The sequence below is a fragment of the Lepus europaeus genome, chromosome 11 (assembly GCF_033115175.1).
Source record: "Lepus europaeus isolate LE1 chromosome 11, mLepTim1.pri, whole genome shotgun sequence".
Taxonomy (NCBI): domain Eukaryota; kingdom Metazoa; phylum Chordata; class Mammalia; order Lagomorpha; family Leporidae; genus Lepus; species Lepus europaeus.
Window position 1 is genome coordinate 9,396,085 of NC_084837.1, and position 16,838 is coordinate 9,412,922.

At 57.8% G+C, this 16,838-nt stretch overlaps 1 protein-coding gene across 1 annotated transcript in view; it reads right to left on the reverse strand.

Annotated features, from left to right (window-relative positions):
* Nucleotides 1–12,182: 12,182 nt before the first annotated feature.
* ADAMTS17 (ADAM metallopeptidase with thrombospondin type 1 motif 17) overlaps nt 12,183–16,838 on the reverse strand; it is a 266,125-nt gene continuing 261,469 nt past the window's right edge. Inside the window, exons 22-23 of the mRNA XM_062204548.1 lie at nt 13,612–13,789; nt 12,183–12,349 (exon numbers count right to left, since the gene is read on the reverse strand). Coding sequence (XP_062060532.1) covers nt 12,183–12,349; nt 13,612–13,789 — 345 coding nt within the window. The remainder of the gene's footprint in view (nt 12,350–13,611; nt 13,790–16,838) is intronic.

Consider the following 16,838-nt stretch of genomic DNA (forward strand, 5'->3'; position numbering starts at 1 on the left):
AAGCACAGGAAGGAGGGGAGAAACAGGTCCCTGGACACCGCTATCTCCCCCGAGCCCCACTGAGCCGGGGCTCTTGTCGGGTGCTCGGCTTCTGTGCCTGGGTGGTAGCGCTGGCGAGGGCGCAGGGCCAGGAGGACGCTGGGCTGTGTGCGCAGCTGGTGCTTGTCCTTGGCTTTAGCCGGTCCTTCACGTTCTCCTGCGGGAGGGCGGCTTCCCTGAGGCCTGAATGTCTCCTCTCTTCCAGGAGAAGTCCCAGTGTTCGCCTGGGAGAGCCCCACAGGGAAACCGAGTCTCCTGGCCAGTGCTGAATGCCGCTGCTTGGCCGCTGGGGCTGTGAAAGGGGCTTCAACGCCGGGCAGACCCCAGGGCGCACAGGGGAACGGGCTGGCCTCTGGCTGGGGAACTCCCACCGGGAGCTGCCCATCACGCCCAGTCCCAGCCAGGCACTTGGCTTATCCCCACGGCTGGGCTCTGTCCTGCAGCTTGGTTAGAAAGTTCCTGCTACGGACACCAGATGGCAGCCCCACAACAAGCTTTGCAAATGACCTCCCCAAACCATGGCGGTTCTCCTGAGTCCGACCCTCTGCTGTCCCCGGAGAATGGAGCGGGAACAGCTTCTAGATCGCACAGCCAGCCCCGGAAACACCCAGCTCAGTTGGCAAGGGGTGGCTGACCAGGCGGAGACGTTGAAACACAGCAGACGTCTTTCCTCGTTGACTTGAAGCTGTTGTCCAAATATTTGTATCATTCTCAGAATAAGCCAAAAACATCATTGAATCTAGAGTGCATTTTTATTACCCCATGCAAACATCTCCTGGTACGATCTTTAGTTTATCTGAACATAATTTAAGCAATAGAGATTGGAACCAGGGCAGGGGAAGTGTGCTCCCTAGTGCATATGGGTCTGGGTGTGGGACAGGCAGGGGAGGGGGCCCAGCGACACATGAGTGGGGCATGCATTGTGCCTCAGTGGAACTTTCTAGATGGGTGAGAAAGCAACGATGTGCATGTAACAACGTTAGCAAAATAATTCTAGGTTGGGACAGGTCCCGAGGAGGGGCCAGCAGCCAGACCTTGGGAAGCCAGGAGAGGCAGAGCGCCTGGAACAGGTCTGGGTGAAGAGGCACCTGAGGGGACAGGTGGCGAGGCGGGGTCCCCAAGTTGTGGGGAGTGGGAGGGTGCAGCCAGGGAATGAAGCTTAGGTTTCGATGATGGCTGATGTGTTTCGAACATTACCCTGGCTGGGGTGTGGAGAAGGAGCCGGAGAGGGAGGAGGGAGGTGCCGAGGTCTGAACATTCGAGTCCTTCCCATCTGCCTTTGTTGGAACTTCCCCCCAGGGTGGGGGCGAGGGGTGGGGCCCTCTGAGGGCTGGGTGGGCTTTGAGGGCCGGGAGTCCCTGCAGAGGAGGCTGCAGAGAGCTTGCTGGTGCCCCGTGAGGACGTGGTGGGAGGTGCCATCTTGGATAGAGAGAGCACGCCCTAACCAGACCCTGAATCTGCCGGGCCTTGGTCCTGGGCTTCCCGGCATGCAGGATTGTGAGTGATGAGAAATTCCCGGGTCCAGAGCATTTTCTTGGAGCAGCCCGAATGAACTAGCGCATGAAGGCTTGCAGGTGAGAGTGAGGTCCATGGCTGGGCCCTCTTGGCCTTGGGCACGAGAGGCACAGGGAGAAGTGGACAGGCTGGAGACAGCCAGGCCGGTGCCATGGCTGACTGGATTGGAGACAGAAAGGGAAACTGAGGCAATGGAGATGATTTTGAGTGAGGTTTTGACGCCTGACATGGGTTGGTTATGAGGTGGCAGAGCCCCAGATGGACAGAGGAAGGAAACCGGGCACTTGATTCTGTAGGAACGGGAGACTGAGGCCCGAGGAGGGTGCCGTGGGGCGCTCTCTTCCCAGCTCCCAGGAGCATGGCTGGCACCGCACTCAGCAGAAGGGAGTGGACTCTGGAGTGCAAAGGCCCGCACTGGGGCTCCATTTGGGCCACCTGTGAGGGGCTGGTCCAGCACCACAGCCCCCTAGGAACTGGCTGAGCCCGTGTTGTATCTGAGTTAGGGTTCCTGTACCCCGTGCCTGGTCCCCGCCTCTCCACCATGGTGCTTCTGAGGGCACTCCCCGCGCCTTCTACCTGCCCACAGACTCCGCCTCTGAGACTCTCCTGAGAATCCCAACAGAGGCGGTTTGGGGTGCCGCCAGGCGTGTTCCAGCCAGCAGACCCTGGAGCTGCGCCATGTGCCAGTTGTGGACACAAGGCCTAGCCATGGGAGGGAGGTCCCTGGCAGGTGTACAGGGCGATGGTTAGTGCCTCACAGGGGTGCAACAGCTCAGGCACTTGCAAGACCTGCGGAAACCAACACACCAAGGTGATGCGTTGACATTGACGTGGCTGTAACAGCACAGTGGTATGGTGCAGCAAGATGATAACAATGCTGTGGCTGAACGCCCGCTGAGGGCGAGTGTCCTAAGTCTCCTTGGTGGCACAGACGAGGCGCTTCTCCCTCAGCGGGAGGCAGGGAAGGCAAGGCCTAAGCCAGGATTTTTGTGATGGCCACGGAGGCCACAGAGGAGGTTGAATCGTCCGCCTAGGAAGGCTGGCTAGAGTCGGGATCCTGATTAGAAAAGAGTGGGACCTGCAGCGGGCATGTGGTCAGTTTGGATGTGGTTGGTCCTCAAGGGCTCACGTGCTGAGGCTTGGTCCCTGCAGGTGGTGGAACCGTAGGTGGTGCGGGGAGTGGGCAGGTCAGTGGGGGCGCTGCCTGTGGAGGGGTTTTACGTTGGATTGCGGAGTGGATGAGTTCTCACGAGAGTGGGTTGTGACCCAGGGAGGCCACCCCAAGCGCTTGGCCCTTCAGTGCACAGCCGGCCCTGTGTTTGCCTGCCACGGCGTGGCACGGCTTGGGGAGGACACGACGGGCTGAGCAGAGGGAGCCACCTGCTCTTGGACTTCCAACCTGTAAACTTCGGGCCTAAATAAACCTCTTTTTTTTTTTTTTAAAGATTGTTTTTTAAAGATTTTTAAAGTTTTTTTTTTTTTTTTTTTTTGGACAGGCAGAGTGGATAGTGAGAGAGAGAGACAGAGAGAAAGGTCTTCCTTTTTGCCGTTGGTTCACCCTCCAATGGCCGCTGCGGCCGGCGCATCTTGCTGATCCGAAGCCAGGAGCCAGGTGCTTCTCCTGGTCTCCCATGTAGGTGCAGGGCCCAAGGACTTGGGCCATCCTCCACTGCCTTCCAGGGCCATAGCAGAGAGCTGGCCTGGAAGAGGGGCAACCGGGATAGAATCCGGTGCCCAAACTGGGACTAGAACCCGGTGTGCCGGTGCCGCAAGGCGGAGGATTAGCCTGTTAAGCCACGGCGCTGGCCTTTAAAGATTTTTTTAAAGATTTATTTGAGAGGTAGAGTTACAGAGAGAGAGAGGGAAAGACAGGGTCTTCCATCCATTGGTTCACTCCCAAATGGCCACAAATAGCCAGAGCTGAGCCGATCCCAAGCCAGGCACTTTCTCTGGGTCTCCCACGCGGGTGTAGGGGCCCAAGCACTTGGGCCATCTTCTGCTTTCTCAGGCCACAGCAGAGAGCTGGATTGGAAGAGGAGCAGCCAGGACTCGAACAGGCAGCCATATGGGATGCCACGCCACATGCAGAGCCACAGCCTGCTGTGCCACAGTGCTGGTCACTGGCCCTTTAATTTTTTTTAAAAAGTTTTTATTTTATGTATTTGAAAGGCAGAGAGAGGGAGGGAGGGAGAGAGAGATAGAACATGCAAAAGACAGATCTCCCATCCACTGGTTCACTCCCCAAATGCTCACAACAGCTGGTGCTGGGTCAGGCTGAAGCCAGGGGCCCAGAAGTCCATCCAGGTCCCAACTATTTGAACATCGTTGGCTCGAGTCATCACCGGTGTTCGCACTGTTAGGAGCTGGGATCAGAACTGGAGCCGGATTCGAGCCCAGGCGCTCCCGTGTGGGATGTAGGATCCGAGCAGCCCCTTAGCTGCTGCACCAAACACGCGCCTCCTCTTTTGTTTTAACATAAAGGACCCGGCCTCAGGTGTTGTTTAAATAAGCATATAGTACTTATCCATATTTGTGGGGTACAGTGTGAGATTTCAACCTGTGTGTGTAGTGTGTACTGATAAAATCGGGGTGATTAGCGTTTCCCTCTCCTCATCACTTCTCTCTGTTTCTCCTCGTGCTTCACAAAGCCTCTCGCAGCTTACTGTGACCTACAGCCGTGCCTCTGTGGAGCCCTAGGACATTGCCTCCATCAGCTGTGTTGGAACTGTTATCCCCCTCTCGTTCTCCCCTCCCCTTCCCAACCGCTAATAATCCCCGCTCTGCATTCAAATGGACTTTTTATAGCTTCCACATGGGAGAGGGAACGTGTGCTCTTTGTCGTTCCGTGTCTGGCTCATTTCACTTAATGTCCTCCAGTTCTGTCCACTCTGCAGTAAGTTTTTAGCCTGCTTTCTAAGCAATGTTCCGCTCTGCCCGCCCGTGTGCTGATGGACACCACTGGACACATACCCAGAAGTGGGGTAGCTGGATCACGTGGTACATCGGGGTTTAGTCTCTGAGGCATCTCCATGCTGTCTTCCCTAAAGGCTGTGCTCGTTTCTGTTCCCATGAAGCCTGTACAAGAGCTCTCTCGTGCCTGCATCCTCACCAGCACTGGCTTTTGTCTTGTTCTGTGCAGCCATTCTCATCGGGGTGAAATGACGTACATCACCATGACTGACAGCCATTTCTCCGATGGCTGATGATATTGGGCATTTCAGCCTTTACTATTTCTGAGAAATGTCTGTCCAGATTACTTGCCTACTTTTTTTTTTAATTTTTTTTTAAATTTTTTTTTATTTTTGACAGGTAGAGTGGACAGTGAGAGAGAGAGAGAGACAGAGAGAAAGGTCTTCCTTTGCCATTGGTTCACCCTCTAATGGCCGCCGCGGTAGCGCACTGCGGCCGGCGCACCGCGCTGTTCCGATGGCAGGAGCCAGGTGCTTCTCCTGGTCTCCCATGGGGTGCAGAGCCCAAACACTTGGGCCATCCTCCACTGCACTCCCTGGCCACAGCAGAGAGCTGGCCTGGAAGAGGGGCAAACGGGACAGGATCGGTGTCCCGACCGGGACTAGAACCCGGTGTGCCGGCGCCGCAAGGCGGAGGATTAGCCTGTTGAGCCACGGCGCCGGCCTACTTTTTTTTTTTTAAAAAGATTATTTGAAAGGCAGATATACAGAGAGGCAGAGGCAGAGAGAAAGAGAGAGAGAGAGAGGTCTTCCATCACTGGTTCACTCCCCAGATGGCCACAATAGACTGGAACTGGGTCGATCTGGAGCCAGGAGCTTCCTCCAGGTCTCCCACATGGGTGCAGGGGCCTAAGCACTTGGGTTATCCTCCACTGCTTTCCCAGGCCATACCAGAGAGCTGGATCAGAAGTGCAGCAGCCAGGACTCGAACCAGTGCCCAAATGGGATGCCAGCACTGCAGGCAATGGTTTTACCCAGTACACCACAGCAGCGGCCCTATTTGCCTACTTTTAAATGGGATTATTATTTTTTTATTTGAGTTACCACGTTATGGATATTAATCCTTCATCGGATGGGTATTTTGCACATACCTCTCCCCTCCTGCCGGCGTCTTCTTTACTCTGTTGACTTTCCTTTGCTGTGCAGACTTCCTAGATGGGTTTCCTCCCATCCATCTACTTCGGTTTTTGTTGTTGTGCTTTAAGGTTTTGCCCTCCCAAAATCTTTGCCTGTACTGATGTCGCGAAGCCTGTCCCTGTGTTCTCCGGCAGCGGCCTGGGTTCACTGCACCTTTGATCCAGTTAGAGTTGATTGTGGTAGAGGGTGTGGGTGTGGGGGAGGCTGTCAGTCTTCATCCTCCTGCAGGGGACATTCAGGGACCCAGCACCATTCACTGGAGACCCTGTCCTCTCCCCAGTGTCTGTTTTTGGTGCCTTTGTCGGGGATCTGCTGGCTGCGGATGCATGGATTCATTTCTGAAACCTCCGTGCTATTGGCCTGTGGACCCTGGTACTTCGGTCACTACAGCTCTGTAGTGTGTCTTGGGGTCACATATTGTGACGCCTCCAGCTTTGCCTTTTTTTTTTTTTAAAGATTTATTTATTTAACAGGCAGAGTCTTCCATCCACTGGTTCACTCCCAAATGGCCCCCTGTGGCTGGAGCTGGGCTGATCTGAAGCCAGGAGCTTCGTTTAGGTCTCCCATGTGGGTGCAGGGGCCCGAGCACTTGGGCCATCTTCCACTGCTTTCCCAGGCCATAACAGAGCTGGAACAGAAGTAGAGCAGCCAAGACTTGAACTGGGGCCCATCTGGGATGCTGGCACCGGGCAGAGGCTTTGCCTACTACCCCACAGCGCTGATCCCCAGCTTTGTTCTTTGGTTCAAGATGGCTTTGGCTGTTAGAGTTCTTTCATGCTTCCATGTAAGTTGTTTTTTTTTTTTTTTTTTTTTTTTTTTTTGACTGTGAGAAAGAGAGAGACAGAGAGAAAAGTCTTCCTTTTCCGTTGGTTCATCCCCCAATGGCCACTGCGGCCGGCACACCATGCTGATCCAAAGCCAGAAGCCAGGTGCTTCCTCCTGGTCTCCCATGGGGTGCAGGGCCCAAGGACTTGGGCCATCCTCCACTGCGCTCCCGGGCCACAGCAGAGAGCTGGCCTGGAAGAGCAGCAACTGGGACAGAATCTAGCGCCCCGACCGGGACTAGAACCCGGTGTGCCGGCACCACAGGTGGAGGATTAGCCTAGTGAGCCACGGCACCGGCCTCCATGTAAGTTTTCATATTGTTTTTTTCTAGTTCTGTGAAGAATGTCGTTGGTATTTTGATGGGAATTGCACCGAATCTGTAGATTTTCCTGGGGAATAAGGACATTTTAACAGTAGTGATTCTTCCTATCCATGAATATTGGAGACCATTTGTGTGTGGATCTTTTTTATTTCATCAGTGTTTTGCAACTTTCATTGCAGAAGTCTTTTGACCTCTTGGTTAAATTTATCCCTAGGCATTATATATATATTGATAGCATTATAGATATTTGCTAAGTTGTCTTCCTGATTACTTCTCAGCAAGGTTTTAATGGTATATAAACACGCTACTGATTTTTTGTGTGTTGGTTTTGTATTCTGCAACTTCACTGAATTCATGTATGATTTCTTTTTTTTTTAATTTTTATTTATTTATTTTTTTGACAGGCAGAGTTAGAGACAGAGAGAAAGGTCTTCCTTCCGTTGGTTCACCCCCAAATGGCTGTTATGGCCAGCACATTGTGCCAATCTGAAGCCAGGAGCCAGGTGCTTCCTCCTGGTCTCCCATGGGGTGCAGGGCCCAAGCACTTGGGCCATCCTCCACTGCACTCCCGGGCCACTGCGGAGAGCTAGACTGGAAGAGGAGCAACTGGGACAGAATCCGGCGCCCCGACTGGGACTAGAACCCAGGGTGCCGGCACCGCAGGTGGAGGATTAGCCCAGTGGGCTGCGGCGCCGGCCCCCATGTATGATTTCTAAACGCCGTTTGCTGGAGTCTCCAGGTTTTCCTGTATGTAGAATCCCATGGTCTGCAGACAGACTTCCTTCCTTCCTGTTTTTATGCCTTTTCTTTCTTCCTCTTGCTTACTGGCTCAGCTAAGATCTTTAGGACTACGTGGAATCAAAGCAGTGAGAGTGGACCTCTGTGTGTTGTTTCGGATCTTAGAGAAAATGCCGTCGGCTTTCCTCCCGGTCAGTGTTGGCTGTGGGCTTGCCATGGCTGGCCTTGACTGAGGTGGCCGCTCCAGTCCTGATTGGTGCAGGGTTTGATCACGAGCAGCTGCTGAACTGTATCACACACCTTCCGCATCTGTGGACGGCCATGATGCTTAGCCTACACGCTGCTGATGTGATGAATCATGTCTAGCCAAACCCCTCAAAAGAAGCCTCATTTTGCTTCTCTGGATGAAAATCCTGTTGGTGTCTCTCTCTGACCCTCCCAAAAACAGCCACAGTGGTATGTCCCGTCCCACCTGCTCTTCTAGAACCCACTACGCCCCGACAAGAGGTGGGCTCCTGTGCTCTCCGCCTACACGTGGGTGGGCCTCTCAGTGCCTCACTGGGACAGGGCAGGAGGAAAGCATTGTACTGAAGCAGCTGTCATGAGTGTCCCTCTGCTCTCTCCAGGGATTTGCCACTGAAAACATCTGTCTTGTTGCAAGAGAGCCAGCTGAGGTGAGCCCCGCAGAGGTGAGCCATTCCCCCTGAGCTCCCTGCCCAACCTGCAGGTGTGGGATGACCCAGCAGGGCTATCCCAGTCTCAGAGCTTCCGGGGATTGACCTTGCAGGTGCAGAGACCACGAGTATGGAGGATGGGGGTGGGGTGGGGGGGCTCCAGAGCCAAAGAGTTTATTTGGGAGATGACCATGTGTTTTTAATTTCATTTTATTAGAGAATCTTTTCCATCTACTAGTTCAGTCCCCCAAGTGCCTGCAGCAGCCAAGGCTGAGCCAGGCCAAGGCCAGGAGCTTAGAACTCCACCTGGGTGTCCCACGCGGACCCAAAGACAGCTGCTGCCTCCCAGGACGCACACTAGCAGGAAGCTCGGTGAGACCCAGAGGGGCCAGGACCAGACCAGCCACTCTGATAGGGGAAGTGGCATCTTAATAGCAGCTTGTCCACTGCGCCAAGTGCCTGCCCCATACATGGTTTAGGGACTGGATGATCAGACCTGGGGAGAGCATGGAGAGAGAGGGGGCTGTGGGGCTGGGCTCCAGGGCACTGGAGAGCCGTGGGGAGCGGGGAGGGGCAGCAAAGATGAGGAAGAGGAGAGGGTCAGAGTGTGGTGCTAAGAAAGCTGGGGGTGAGGACACGGAGGTGTCCCTGCAGCCTGGAGCCCGGGAGCCAGTGCAGAGGCAGAGGCCAGCGGCGTGGCCGCAGGGCACCACGGGGTCAGGGGTGGGTGTGAGGAGTGCTGGCCTTCGGGCAGGCCACTAGCAAGGCGACACAGGTGCAGGCAGATTGGTGGCGGGAGGAGAGCACCACCATACGTAGGCTCCTGCTCCACGCCACCTAGTCCATGTCTGGAGGGTCAAGCAACAAACCCACCCAGGAAGTCCTGCCCCCCCCACCCCGGGAGTCCCTGCTCCTCGTGCTCATTTCCTGTCGTGTGGTGCCCAGCTTTGTCTGTCCATCAGCTCAGGGGTGTGGGCTCCTGAGCAGGTCTCTTACTCTTTCACACTCCTGGCTGTTCCAGGAATGCGCCCTAATAGACACCCGACACTTGCTGATGGGGACATTGTCATTGTCATCCAGCCACAGCGGCTGAGGGCCAACCAGGACCAGAAGCAGCACTGAGAGATTGCACGCCGCCAGGGCGGTTCAGAGTCGGCCTGCAGAGATCAGAACATTCCGGAAGGGGAAGGCTCTTCCAAGTTCTGGAGGTGGACAGGTGATGGAACTTGAACCACGGGTTTCCTGGCAACAGGGTAGGGGTTGGGGGCAGTATGTGGTCTCTGAAATTCCTGGGTGCTGCTTGACTATGAGGTGGTCCTTTGTTCTTGAGTGGGGACCTCTTTCTCCCAGTTCCAGGAGACGGGACATCCCTACACCCCACCCCCAACTATGACATTCTTTTCCCTAGCAGATGGGGTCCAAGGGCTGCGGTGGTCCCAGGCGTGCTGCCCCTGCCATGTCCCCCGTCCTGGGAGGAGGTAGGGCCGGCCCCCACACCTGCTGGGGGAGGCAGTCTGGCTGGGCCATCAGCAGGGTTGGATATCCTGCCGGAGGGAGCAGGTGCCTGGTGTGGTGTGGCCAGGACCCCATGCCCTGTTGGAGGGACCCTCATAGCTGCCCTCTCCCATGGTGGAGCAGCAAGGTGGCCGCTGTTCCCCACCAGACACAGACACACGCACAGCTTCCAGATCTTCCCGTCCCCACCCAGGATTTTGGGAGCACACAGGGATGAGGCCTGGGGCAGCATGATTTGTTAGCGCTCGCTCAGGCGTCCTCTGGCTCCGGCCAGCCAGGCGGCCACTGCGCAGCCAGGGACCCGGGCCCCCCCCCTCAACCACTGCCAGCCCGTGGGGACTGGCTTTCGTCTTTTACTTCAGACAGCTTACAACTGTTATGGAAAAACATTTTATTACACATATTCAACTTGCTTCCAATGAAATGATTAATTTTTCATGTATAATGGTGTCCAATGTTTGTCTTTTTTTTTTCTTTTAAAACCAGCACCAAAAAAGTAAAACAAAATACCACGGGTACAGTACGTAATGGAAGTTACTAAAGGGAAGTATATACATCTGACTGTGCAGTGGGGGAGGGGGATGAGGCTTCCGTGTTCTGATAGAACCAAGCCCAGTCAGCCAGGGGGTCTCCTGTTGCACCAGTAAAAATAGCACCGAAAGTGACAGGTACAGTACTCGAGTGACAGTACGGGACATTGTTCATCCACAGGAGCATCACCGCTCTACTCAGAGCTCCAGGTGCCCACACAAAGCGGGTCAGGGAGGTCGCCACGGCTTCGTGGCCAACAGCCCTGGCGGGGGGCCCTCGGCAGCCACCTTGCGGCCTGAGCCAAGAGTGCTCAGCGCAACCCGGGCTTTGAACCCAGGGAGCGTGTGCCGATCTGAAGGCCTGGGCTCCTGCACGGGGCGGCCGCCTGGCAGTGGTGGGCGAGCAGGGGATGCCCAGCTACTGGCGTGTGCATGGGTGGCCAGGCTCGGGTGGGCCCTGGGCCCGTGCGGAGGCACAGGCGGTGTCGCCGTGCAGACCCTGGCCCCCGAAGCTCATGTCTATGTTGAATCAACAGCCTGTCTGGGGAGTGCGGAGCCTGTGGTAGCCAGGCCTGAGCTGGGGGTGGGGTACAGGCCTGGGGGTGACAGCGGGAGGCCACCCAGGCACTTTGTCTTCAGGAAGCTTCCCAGAAGGACCAGCTGGGAGTGAAGCCACGCCCACCCGGCCTTTCTTGGCACTGCCCTGCCTCCAGGAGGGGCAGAATCAACAAGAAAACCCAGAGCAGCACACAGGATGGAGAAGGCACAGAGGTGGCTGCTTTTTTTCTTCAGATTTCAGCTAACTCCTAAAGTTGCGACATCAAAAAAGACACAGACACACAGCACCAATAAACCAGGAAGCACTTGGAGGTGAGCCCAAGGAGAGCCTTGTGAAACCTGGGGTGAAGTCCACCACGTAAGCGCCCAGGAAGAGGCCGCCTGGCTCCGGAGGGGCTGGCAGGGCCCTCCCAGCCTCCGTGGCCATTGCTTTGGGCTTCTGCGGGGGGTGGGGGGAGGAGAGGGGGTTCAGGAGAGAGGGGCCTCCATGTCTCAGATGGCTGGTGGTGACACCATGACGACATGGGCTCCGGGAGGAGTGGGGGGTGGGCCGTGATGCCAGCCTAGACCCCCACTCCAGGCTGACTGGTCCTGGGGGAGACCCGCCTGGTGCCAGGATGAGGAGCGGCCTTACCCTGCGCATCCCAGGCCGGGGCGTATGTCCTCGGAGGTCCCAAAGGGAAACCTAACCTCAGAGGCCAGGGTCAGTGGAAAGCTACTGGGAGGTGACCCGGCGACTGTAGCGTGTAGAACTTTGTGTGGCTGGCGCGGGGTCTCAGGCCCCATCCTAGGCTCACCTGCGGGTTAAGAAGCAGTCACCCACCTCCAGGATAAGGCTCTCCCGCATCCCCACGCCCGACCCTTCCACCATCACAGGTGGCGAGGGGAGTGTCCACTCAGAGACGGGCAGAGATGCAAAGTCCTGGTTCTTGTGTTTCTGGGGAGAAGACCCGCCCCTTGCTTCCTTGAGTCCATCAAGCGTCTTCTCCTTTGCAGCGTGCTGCCCTGCGGAGTGTCCAAAGCAAGCCGAGACAGAGGCCGGGACGCCGCGCCTCTCCGGGACGGGCGTCTGCCCGGGGCGGCCCCCTCTGCGGTACTCGGAGCCTTGGACGTTGACCAGACTTTGTGACCCGGGCCTGTCTGTTCCCTACTGTAGAAAGCCATCCAGTGGCGGTTAACGACACGTTAAGTAAGAAGCACTAATGGCAAACACCAAGTCCACGGTCGAGTTCTGTGTGGTTGGATTCCCCCGTGGGGTGCGGGGTGTGCTCTGGGGGATCCCGGCCGCGGGGCTGGCACCTGCCGGATGCCCGGGCGTCAGACCCGGAAGGTGAGCGCTGAGTGACGGCCGCGCCGAGCGTCAGGAGCTCGGTGGCGGAGGCGGCTGGCGCATCTTGTTGGCATAGAAGTCCCTGCAGGTCTGGCAGCAGCGCTGGTACCACCGCATGTCCTGGCACAGGTTCTTGTCTCGGATGACCCGGCAGTACACCGCCCACTGGTCCCGTGTGCACTTGTAGGTCAGGGCAGCTAAGGCGGGGGGCAGAGAGAACACCCGGGGTGAGGGTGGCCCGAGCCTGTCCCGACACACAGAGGAGCCCCACTCTCTGGCTCCCGCCCCCTCATGCTCACAGAGACCGCGGAGACCACGCCCCTGCCGGGGACCTGGGGATGCACCTTGCATCTGGCCCAACTGCCTGAGTGTGGCGGTCCTGCTGTCCCTCGGGGGGACACAGGCCACTGGCATCTGAGAGCCACTGTCATGTCCTGGAGGACACCATTGCTGGGGCATTTATAAAACAGGAGATGAACAGTGGACACGGAAGGACCCACAAAAGGCCAAAGCAGAAACAAGTGGCCCAGGTCTCCTGCAGGGTCCTGGTGGTGAGGACGGGGCCGGGGGGTGGGGTGGGCTCTGGAGGACGCCAGGCAGACTCAGGCGTGTGAAGGTCACAGGTCACCCACACCCCCAAAGCAGCTGCCAGAGCCTCCTTCCCCTTGGGTGGAGTGCCAGGGTCTAGGGAAAGGGCTGGTGGGCAGCAAAACACCCCGAGGGATTCCTCTTTGGAAAAGTGGCAGCTCGGCTGCAGGGACTCTTCAGATCAGTGCCAAGTGTTCCACTCTGCTTGTCCACCAGGGGCCCACGGCGTGGCTGGCTAAAGGGCTGTGTCCCCTGCACGGAGTGTGAAGCCACACCCAAAGCTGCCAGCTGTCCACCGTGAGGAGGGGCCGCGGTGGACGGCAGCTGGGCCTAACGCATTCTGCCCAGTCTTTCGGTTTCAGCAATAAGCCCCCTCCCCCCTCACGGGCTCCCTAACGTGGCAGAGGGACAGCTCCGGTTGTCAGAGGCTCGGGGGCTCAGGTCCCTGTGAGACCACAGCCAGCGGAGGTCTTGTTCACAGCCGGAGTTTGTGCATCTCCCAAACCTCTTCTACAACGCTGGCCTCGTGAGTGTAACTCCCCAAGTTCATGGAAAAACAAAAGATAAGCTTCTGTTGGAGCCAAGTTTTTGAACTCTCTGCATATGAGGGGGTCTTCAAAAAGTTTGTGGAAAATACCTAGGGTGACAAAACTGTGCATGGAAAACACCTATGGTGACAAAACTGTGCACGGATTTCAAAATGTTTCCAGGCCAAAAATGAACTTCACTTTGGGTTGTACCTTCTAGGAGCTTTTGGAAGGACCTTACATGACAAGGCTCAGGAAGAGGACCCTCTGGCTTGCAGAACCCAGGTGAGCGAGGGCTCTCACCAGAGGACACTGTGCTGGGCGGCGGCTGGCTGGGCACTCACCGAGCCGAGGCGAGGTGATGGTGTTCACGTTGATCTTGTCATTGCACACCTCCTGCTGGCACTGGCTGTAGGCTGCCGGCTTGGAGAGGGCGGTGCACTCGTTGCCATGGCGCCCGGTGACCTTGTGCATGCACTGCACCACGCGGGACTGCAGGCCCCTCCCGCAGGTGGACGAGCACTGTGGGGGACAGGGACAGGCTGAGCTGGGGGCCTGCGCTGGCCTGCAGGGGCCGCCCCTGGGCCCGGCTCCTGTGTGTCCTTCCCAGGTATGGCAACCATGCAGGAGGTGAGTACTGTCCACTTGGCGGAGGTGAGTACTGTCCACTTGGCGGAGCCCTTGTGTCTCCCTGCCCCCACAGGTACCTGTGGAACCCCTAACCCACCCGGGGTGGTGGCAAGGGGTAGGCTCTGTGGGAGGTAGGGGGCTCTAGGTGACATCGTGGGCTGGGTAAGTGTCCTTCAAACCAGAGACTGGAGCCCCCTCCCCACCACGGGAAGAGACGCTGGCAGGAGCAGCTTCCCTAGGCCCTGAAGGCCAGGGCCTGGTCTAGGACCCCCGCCCGGCAGTGAGGAGCTGGAATCTTGGCGAAGCCGCCCGGGGGCGGGGTGGTGTTTTGTGATAGCAGCTGGAGCCGAGGCCCAAGACCACTGCTGGACTACAAACTCCTCCTGGCTGCCTCTCGCTGGGCCTTGAGATTCCTGAGCTGCTGCGCAGGGGGCTTGTGGGCTGGATTCCTCCGGGGGTCTCCCCAGCCCTGGGCATGGCGAGGAGCCCGGTAATGCCTGGAGTCAAATCTCCCATGAGCTTGGAGGTTGGGGCTTAGAATGAGGTAAGGAAAACACAGGGCCACGTGTCTCGCATGCCAGGGTCGTGGAGTAATAGCTGGGGCTGACGGCGTCCAGGGAAACCCTGGGGGCCTCGCTGCTGGCACCTGCGGTACTTGCTGTCCTGGCCCGAGGGGGTGGAGTCTGCTCCAGCCGGGGACGTGTATTCAGCCATGCCAAGATCCCAAGGAGTGGCCCTGGTCCTCTTCACACTCCCTTAGCAGCTTCTCCAGCAAGGGGCCTGCTGGGTGCCGACCTTGACCCTATCCCTCAGCACCTCCGTCCTTCTGCTGCCCTGGGTCCCCACCTGGGCTTCCTCCAGCTGGTGCCCGTGGCGCCCTCAGCGCCCAGTTGACATCCAGCGTCCCAAGGGCACCCTGCAAAAACTCCAACGTGGACTAGGCCTTGGGTGCAGCAGCTGCGGCTCACAGCGGCACAGTGGGTGGGAGGGGGGCAGGCCTGACCTAGCCCTGACCTCGGCCTGTCCTGATGCCCTGACCCTGGCCTGACCTAGCCCTGACCCTGGCCTGACCTAGCCCTGACCTTGGCCTGGGCCGGAGGACGGGCCTTTTGCAGGCTGCAGGAGACTGCGGTGTTGGCTCCTCTGCCTAAGTGGGCACTGTCTGTGCCCAGAGGGCCCCCGGGAGCCAGGTGCATCGTGGCTTCCTTGTGTGACGAGCAGCAGCATGTTCCCTTCTGCACTCTAGAAAGTCAAACACCCAGGGGCTGGCATTGCGGTGCAGTGGGTAAAGCTGCCATCAGAGATTCCGGAATCCCATGTGGGCACTGGTTCGAGTCCCAGCTGTTCCACTTCTGATCCAGATTCCTGATAATGACCTGGGAGGGCAGTGGAGGATGGCCCAAGTGCTTGGGTCCCTGCACCCACGTGGGAGACCCGGATGAAGCTCCTGCCCTAGCCCTGGCCGTTGCGGCCATCTGAGGAGTGAACCAGCAGATGGAAGATCTTGTTCTCTCTCTCTGTAACTCAGACTTTCAAATAAATAAGTCAATCTTAAAAAAATTCAGAGGTATTGTTGCTCATGAGGGGACCCAGAGAAGAGCTGGGAGGACTGTTGGCAGCCCCCTGTGGCCCCCGGCCAGGCCTGCCTCACGCCTGGCTCTGTGTCCCAGGCAGACCCGTCGGAGGGCTGCCTGACTCTCCTGTGCCCTTGAACATTCACTGTGACACCGCACAGAGCTCCAGGTCTCTCCCAGGCCACAGCAATCAGCCGCGGGGCCCGTGGGCGCTCGAGGGGTGAAGTCACAGGAAGGAGTTCCCGCCAACCAAGAGACCTTGCCCATGGGCAGGGGCTGTTGTGACGTGACCTCCTTCTGTGGGGTCATCTGGGCTGTGGATTGGGGGCTGCATGGAGTTACCTGTCATCAAGCTTTTAAAAACCTCACGTTCCAGACCAGTAAAATCAGACTGGAGTGGGGTGGGGGGGTGGGGGCCGGGCATGGCTGCTCTCTGGCCCTCCAGGTGGCTGCGATGGGGGCCAGGCCGGGGTCTCCCGGTGCCCTGTGGAGGACGCAGAGCTCTGTCTAGGCTCTGGAGGCACAGGTGTGACACAGCCCTCTGCGGGCTTCCACACGGCCCGTGCACCGGGCAAGGAGACATGAAAGCTGCAGTCAGAAATCCTAGAAAAGACAAGCTGCCTTCTCGTCAAGGAAGATGAGCCCCGTCATAGTAGGTGCAGGGGTGTGGGCGCCCTGAGCAATCTGTAGTCAGGGCACTGTCAGGGGGAGTTGGGCCAAGCTGCCCGGCCCGAGTCAGGGCTCACTGGAGACCCTATGGCAGTCCCCTGACGGGACAATAACAAATAGGCCCAAAACTGCCATCTTGTCCTGGCGACCTCATGCTCCTGAGGCAGGATGGGTGAGAAAGACCGTGGAAAGGAAGCCACCTTTACGCCAAGGGCTGTGAGCCCACGCAGACGGCACACGGGGGAGAAGGTCGAGGGGCCCAGCGCAGTGCCACACCACACGAGCACCGTCACCCCAGGCAGCACAGAGCCACCCCACAGAGTACAAAGTCATCGCACGCAGCCCAGGGCAGCCCCAACACGGCCTAAACTACCCCAATGCAGAGCAACACGGTGCAAAGTAGCTCCAACACCACGTACACCACCCCTATGCAACAGTCACCCCCGACACGGCGCAAAGCAATGTCAACAGAGCACAGGGTCACCCAGCACAGCACAAAGCCAGGCCGCAGCTTGTGCCGAACGCCCAGGGAGGGCTGTCCACACGATCTTGAAGGGTGGGAGTTGGCTGGCAGTGACCATGCGCACCCTGGCCTGCTGGCCCGGTGCCTCAGTGTGTGGCTGCTGGAGCCGAGGCAGACGGCGCCCACGTGGGGCTGCCCTGCAGGGCTCGCGTTCAATTGTTCTCACTCTGCCAAA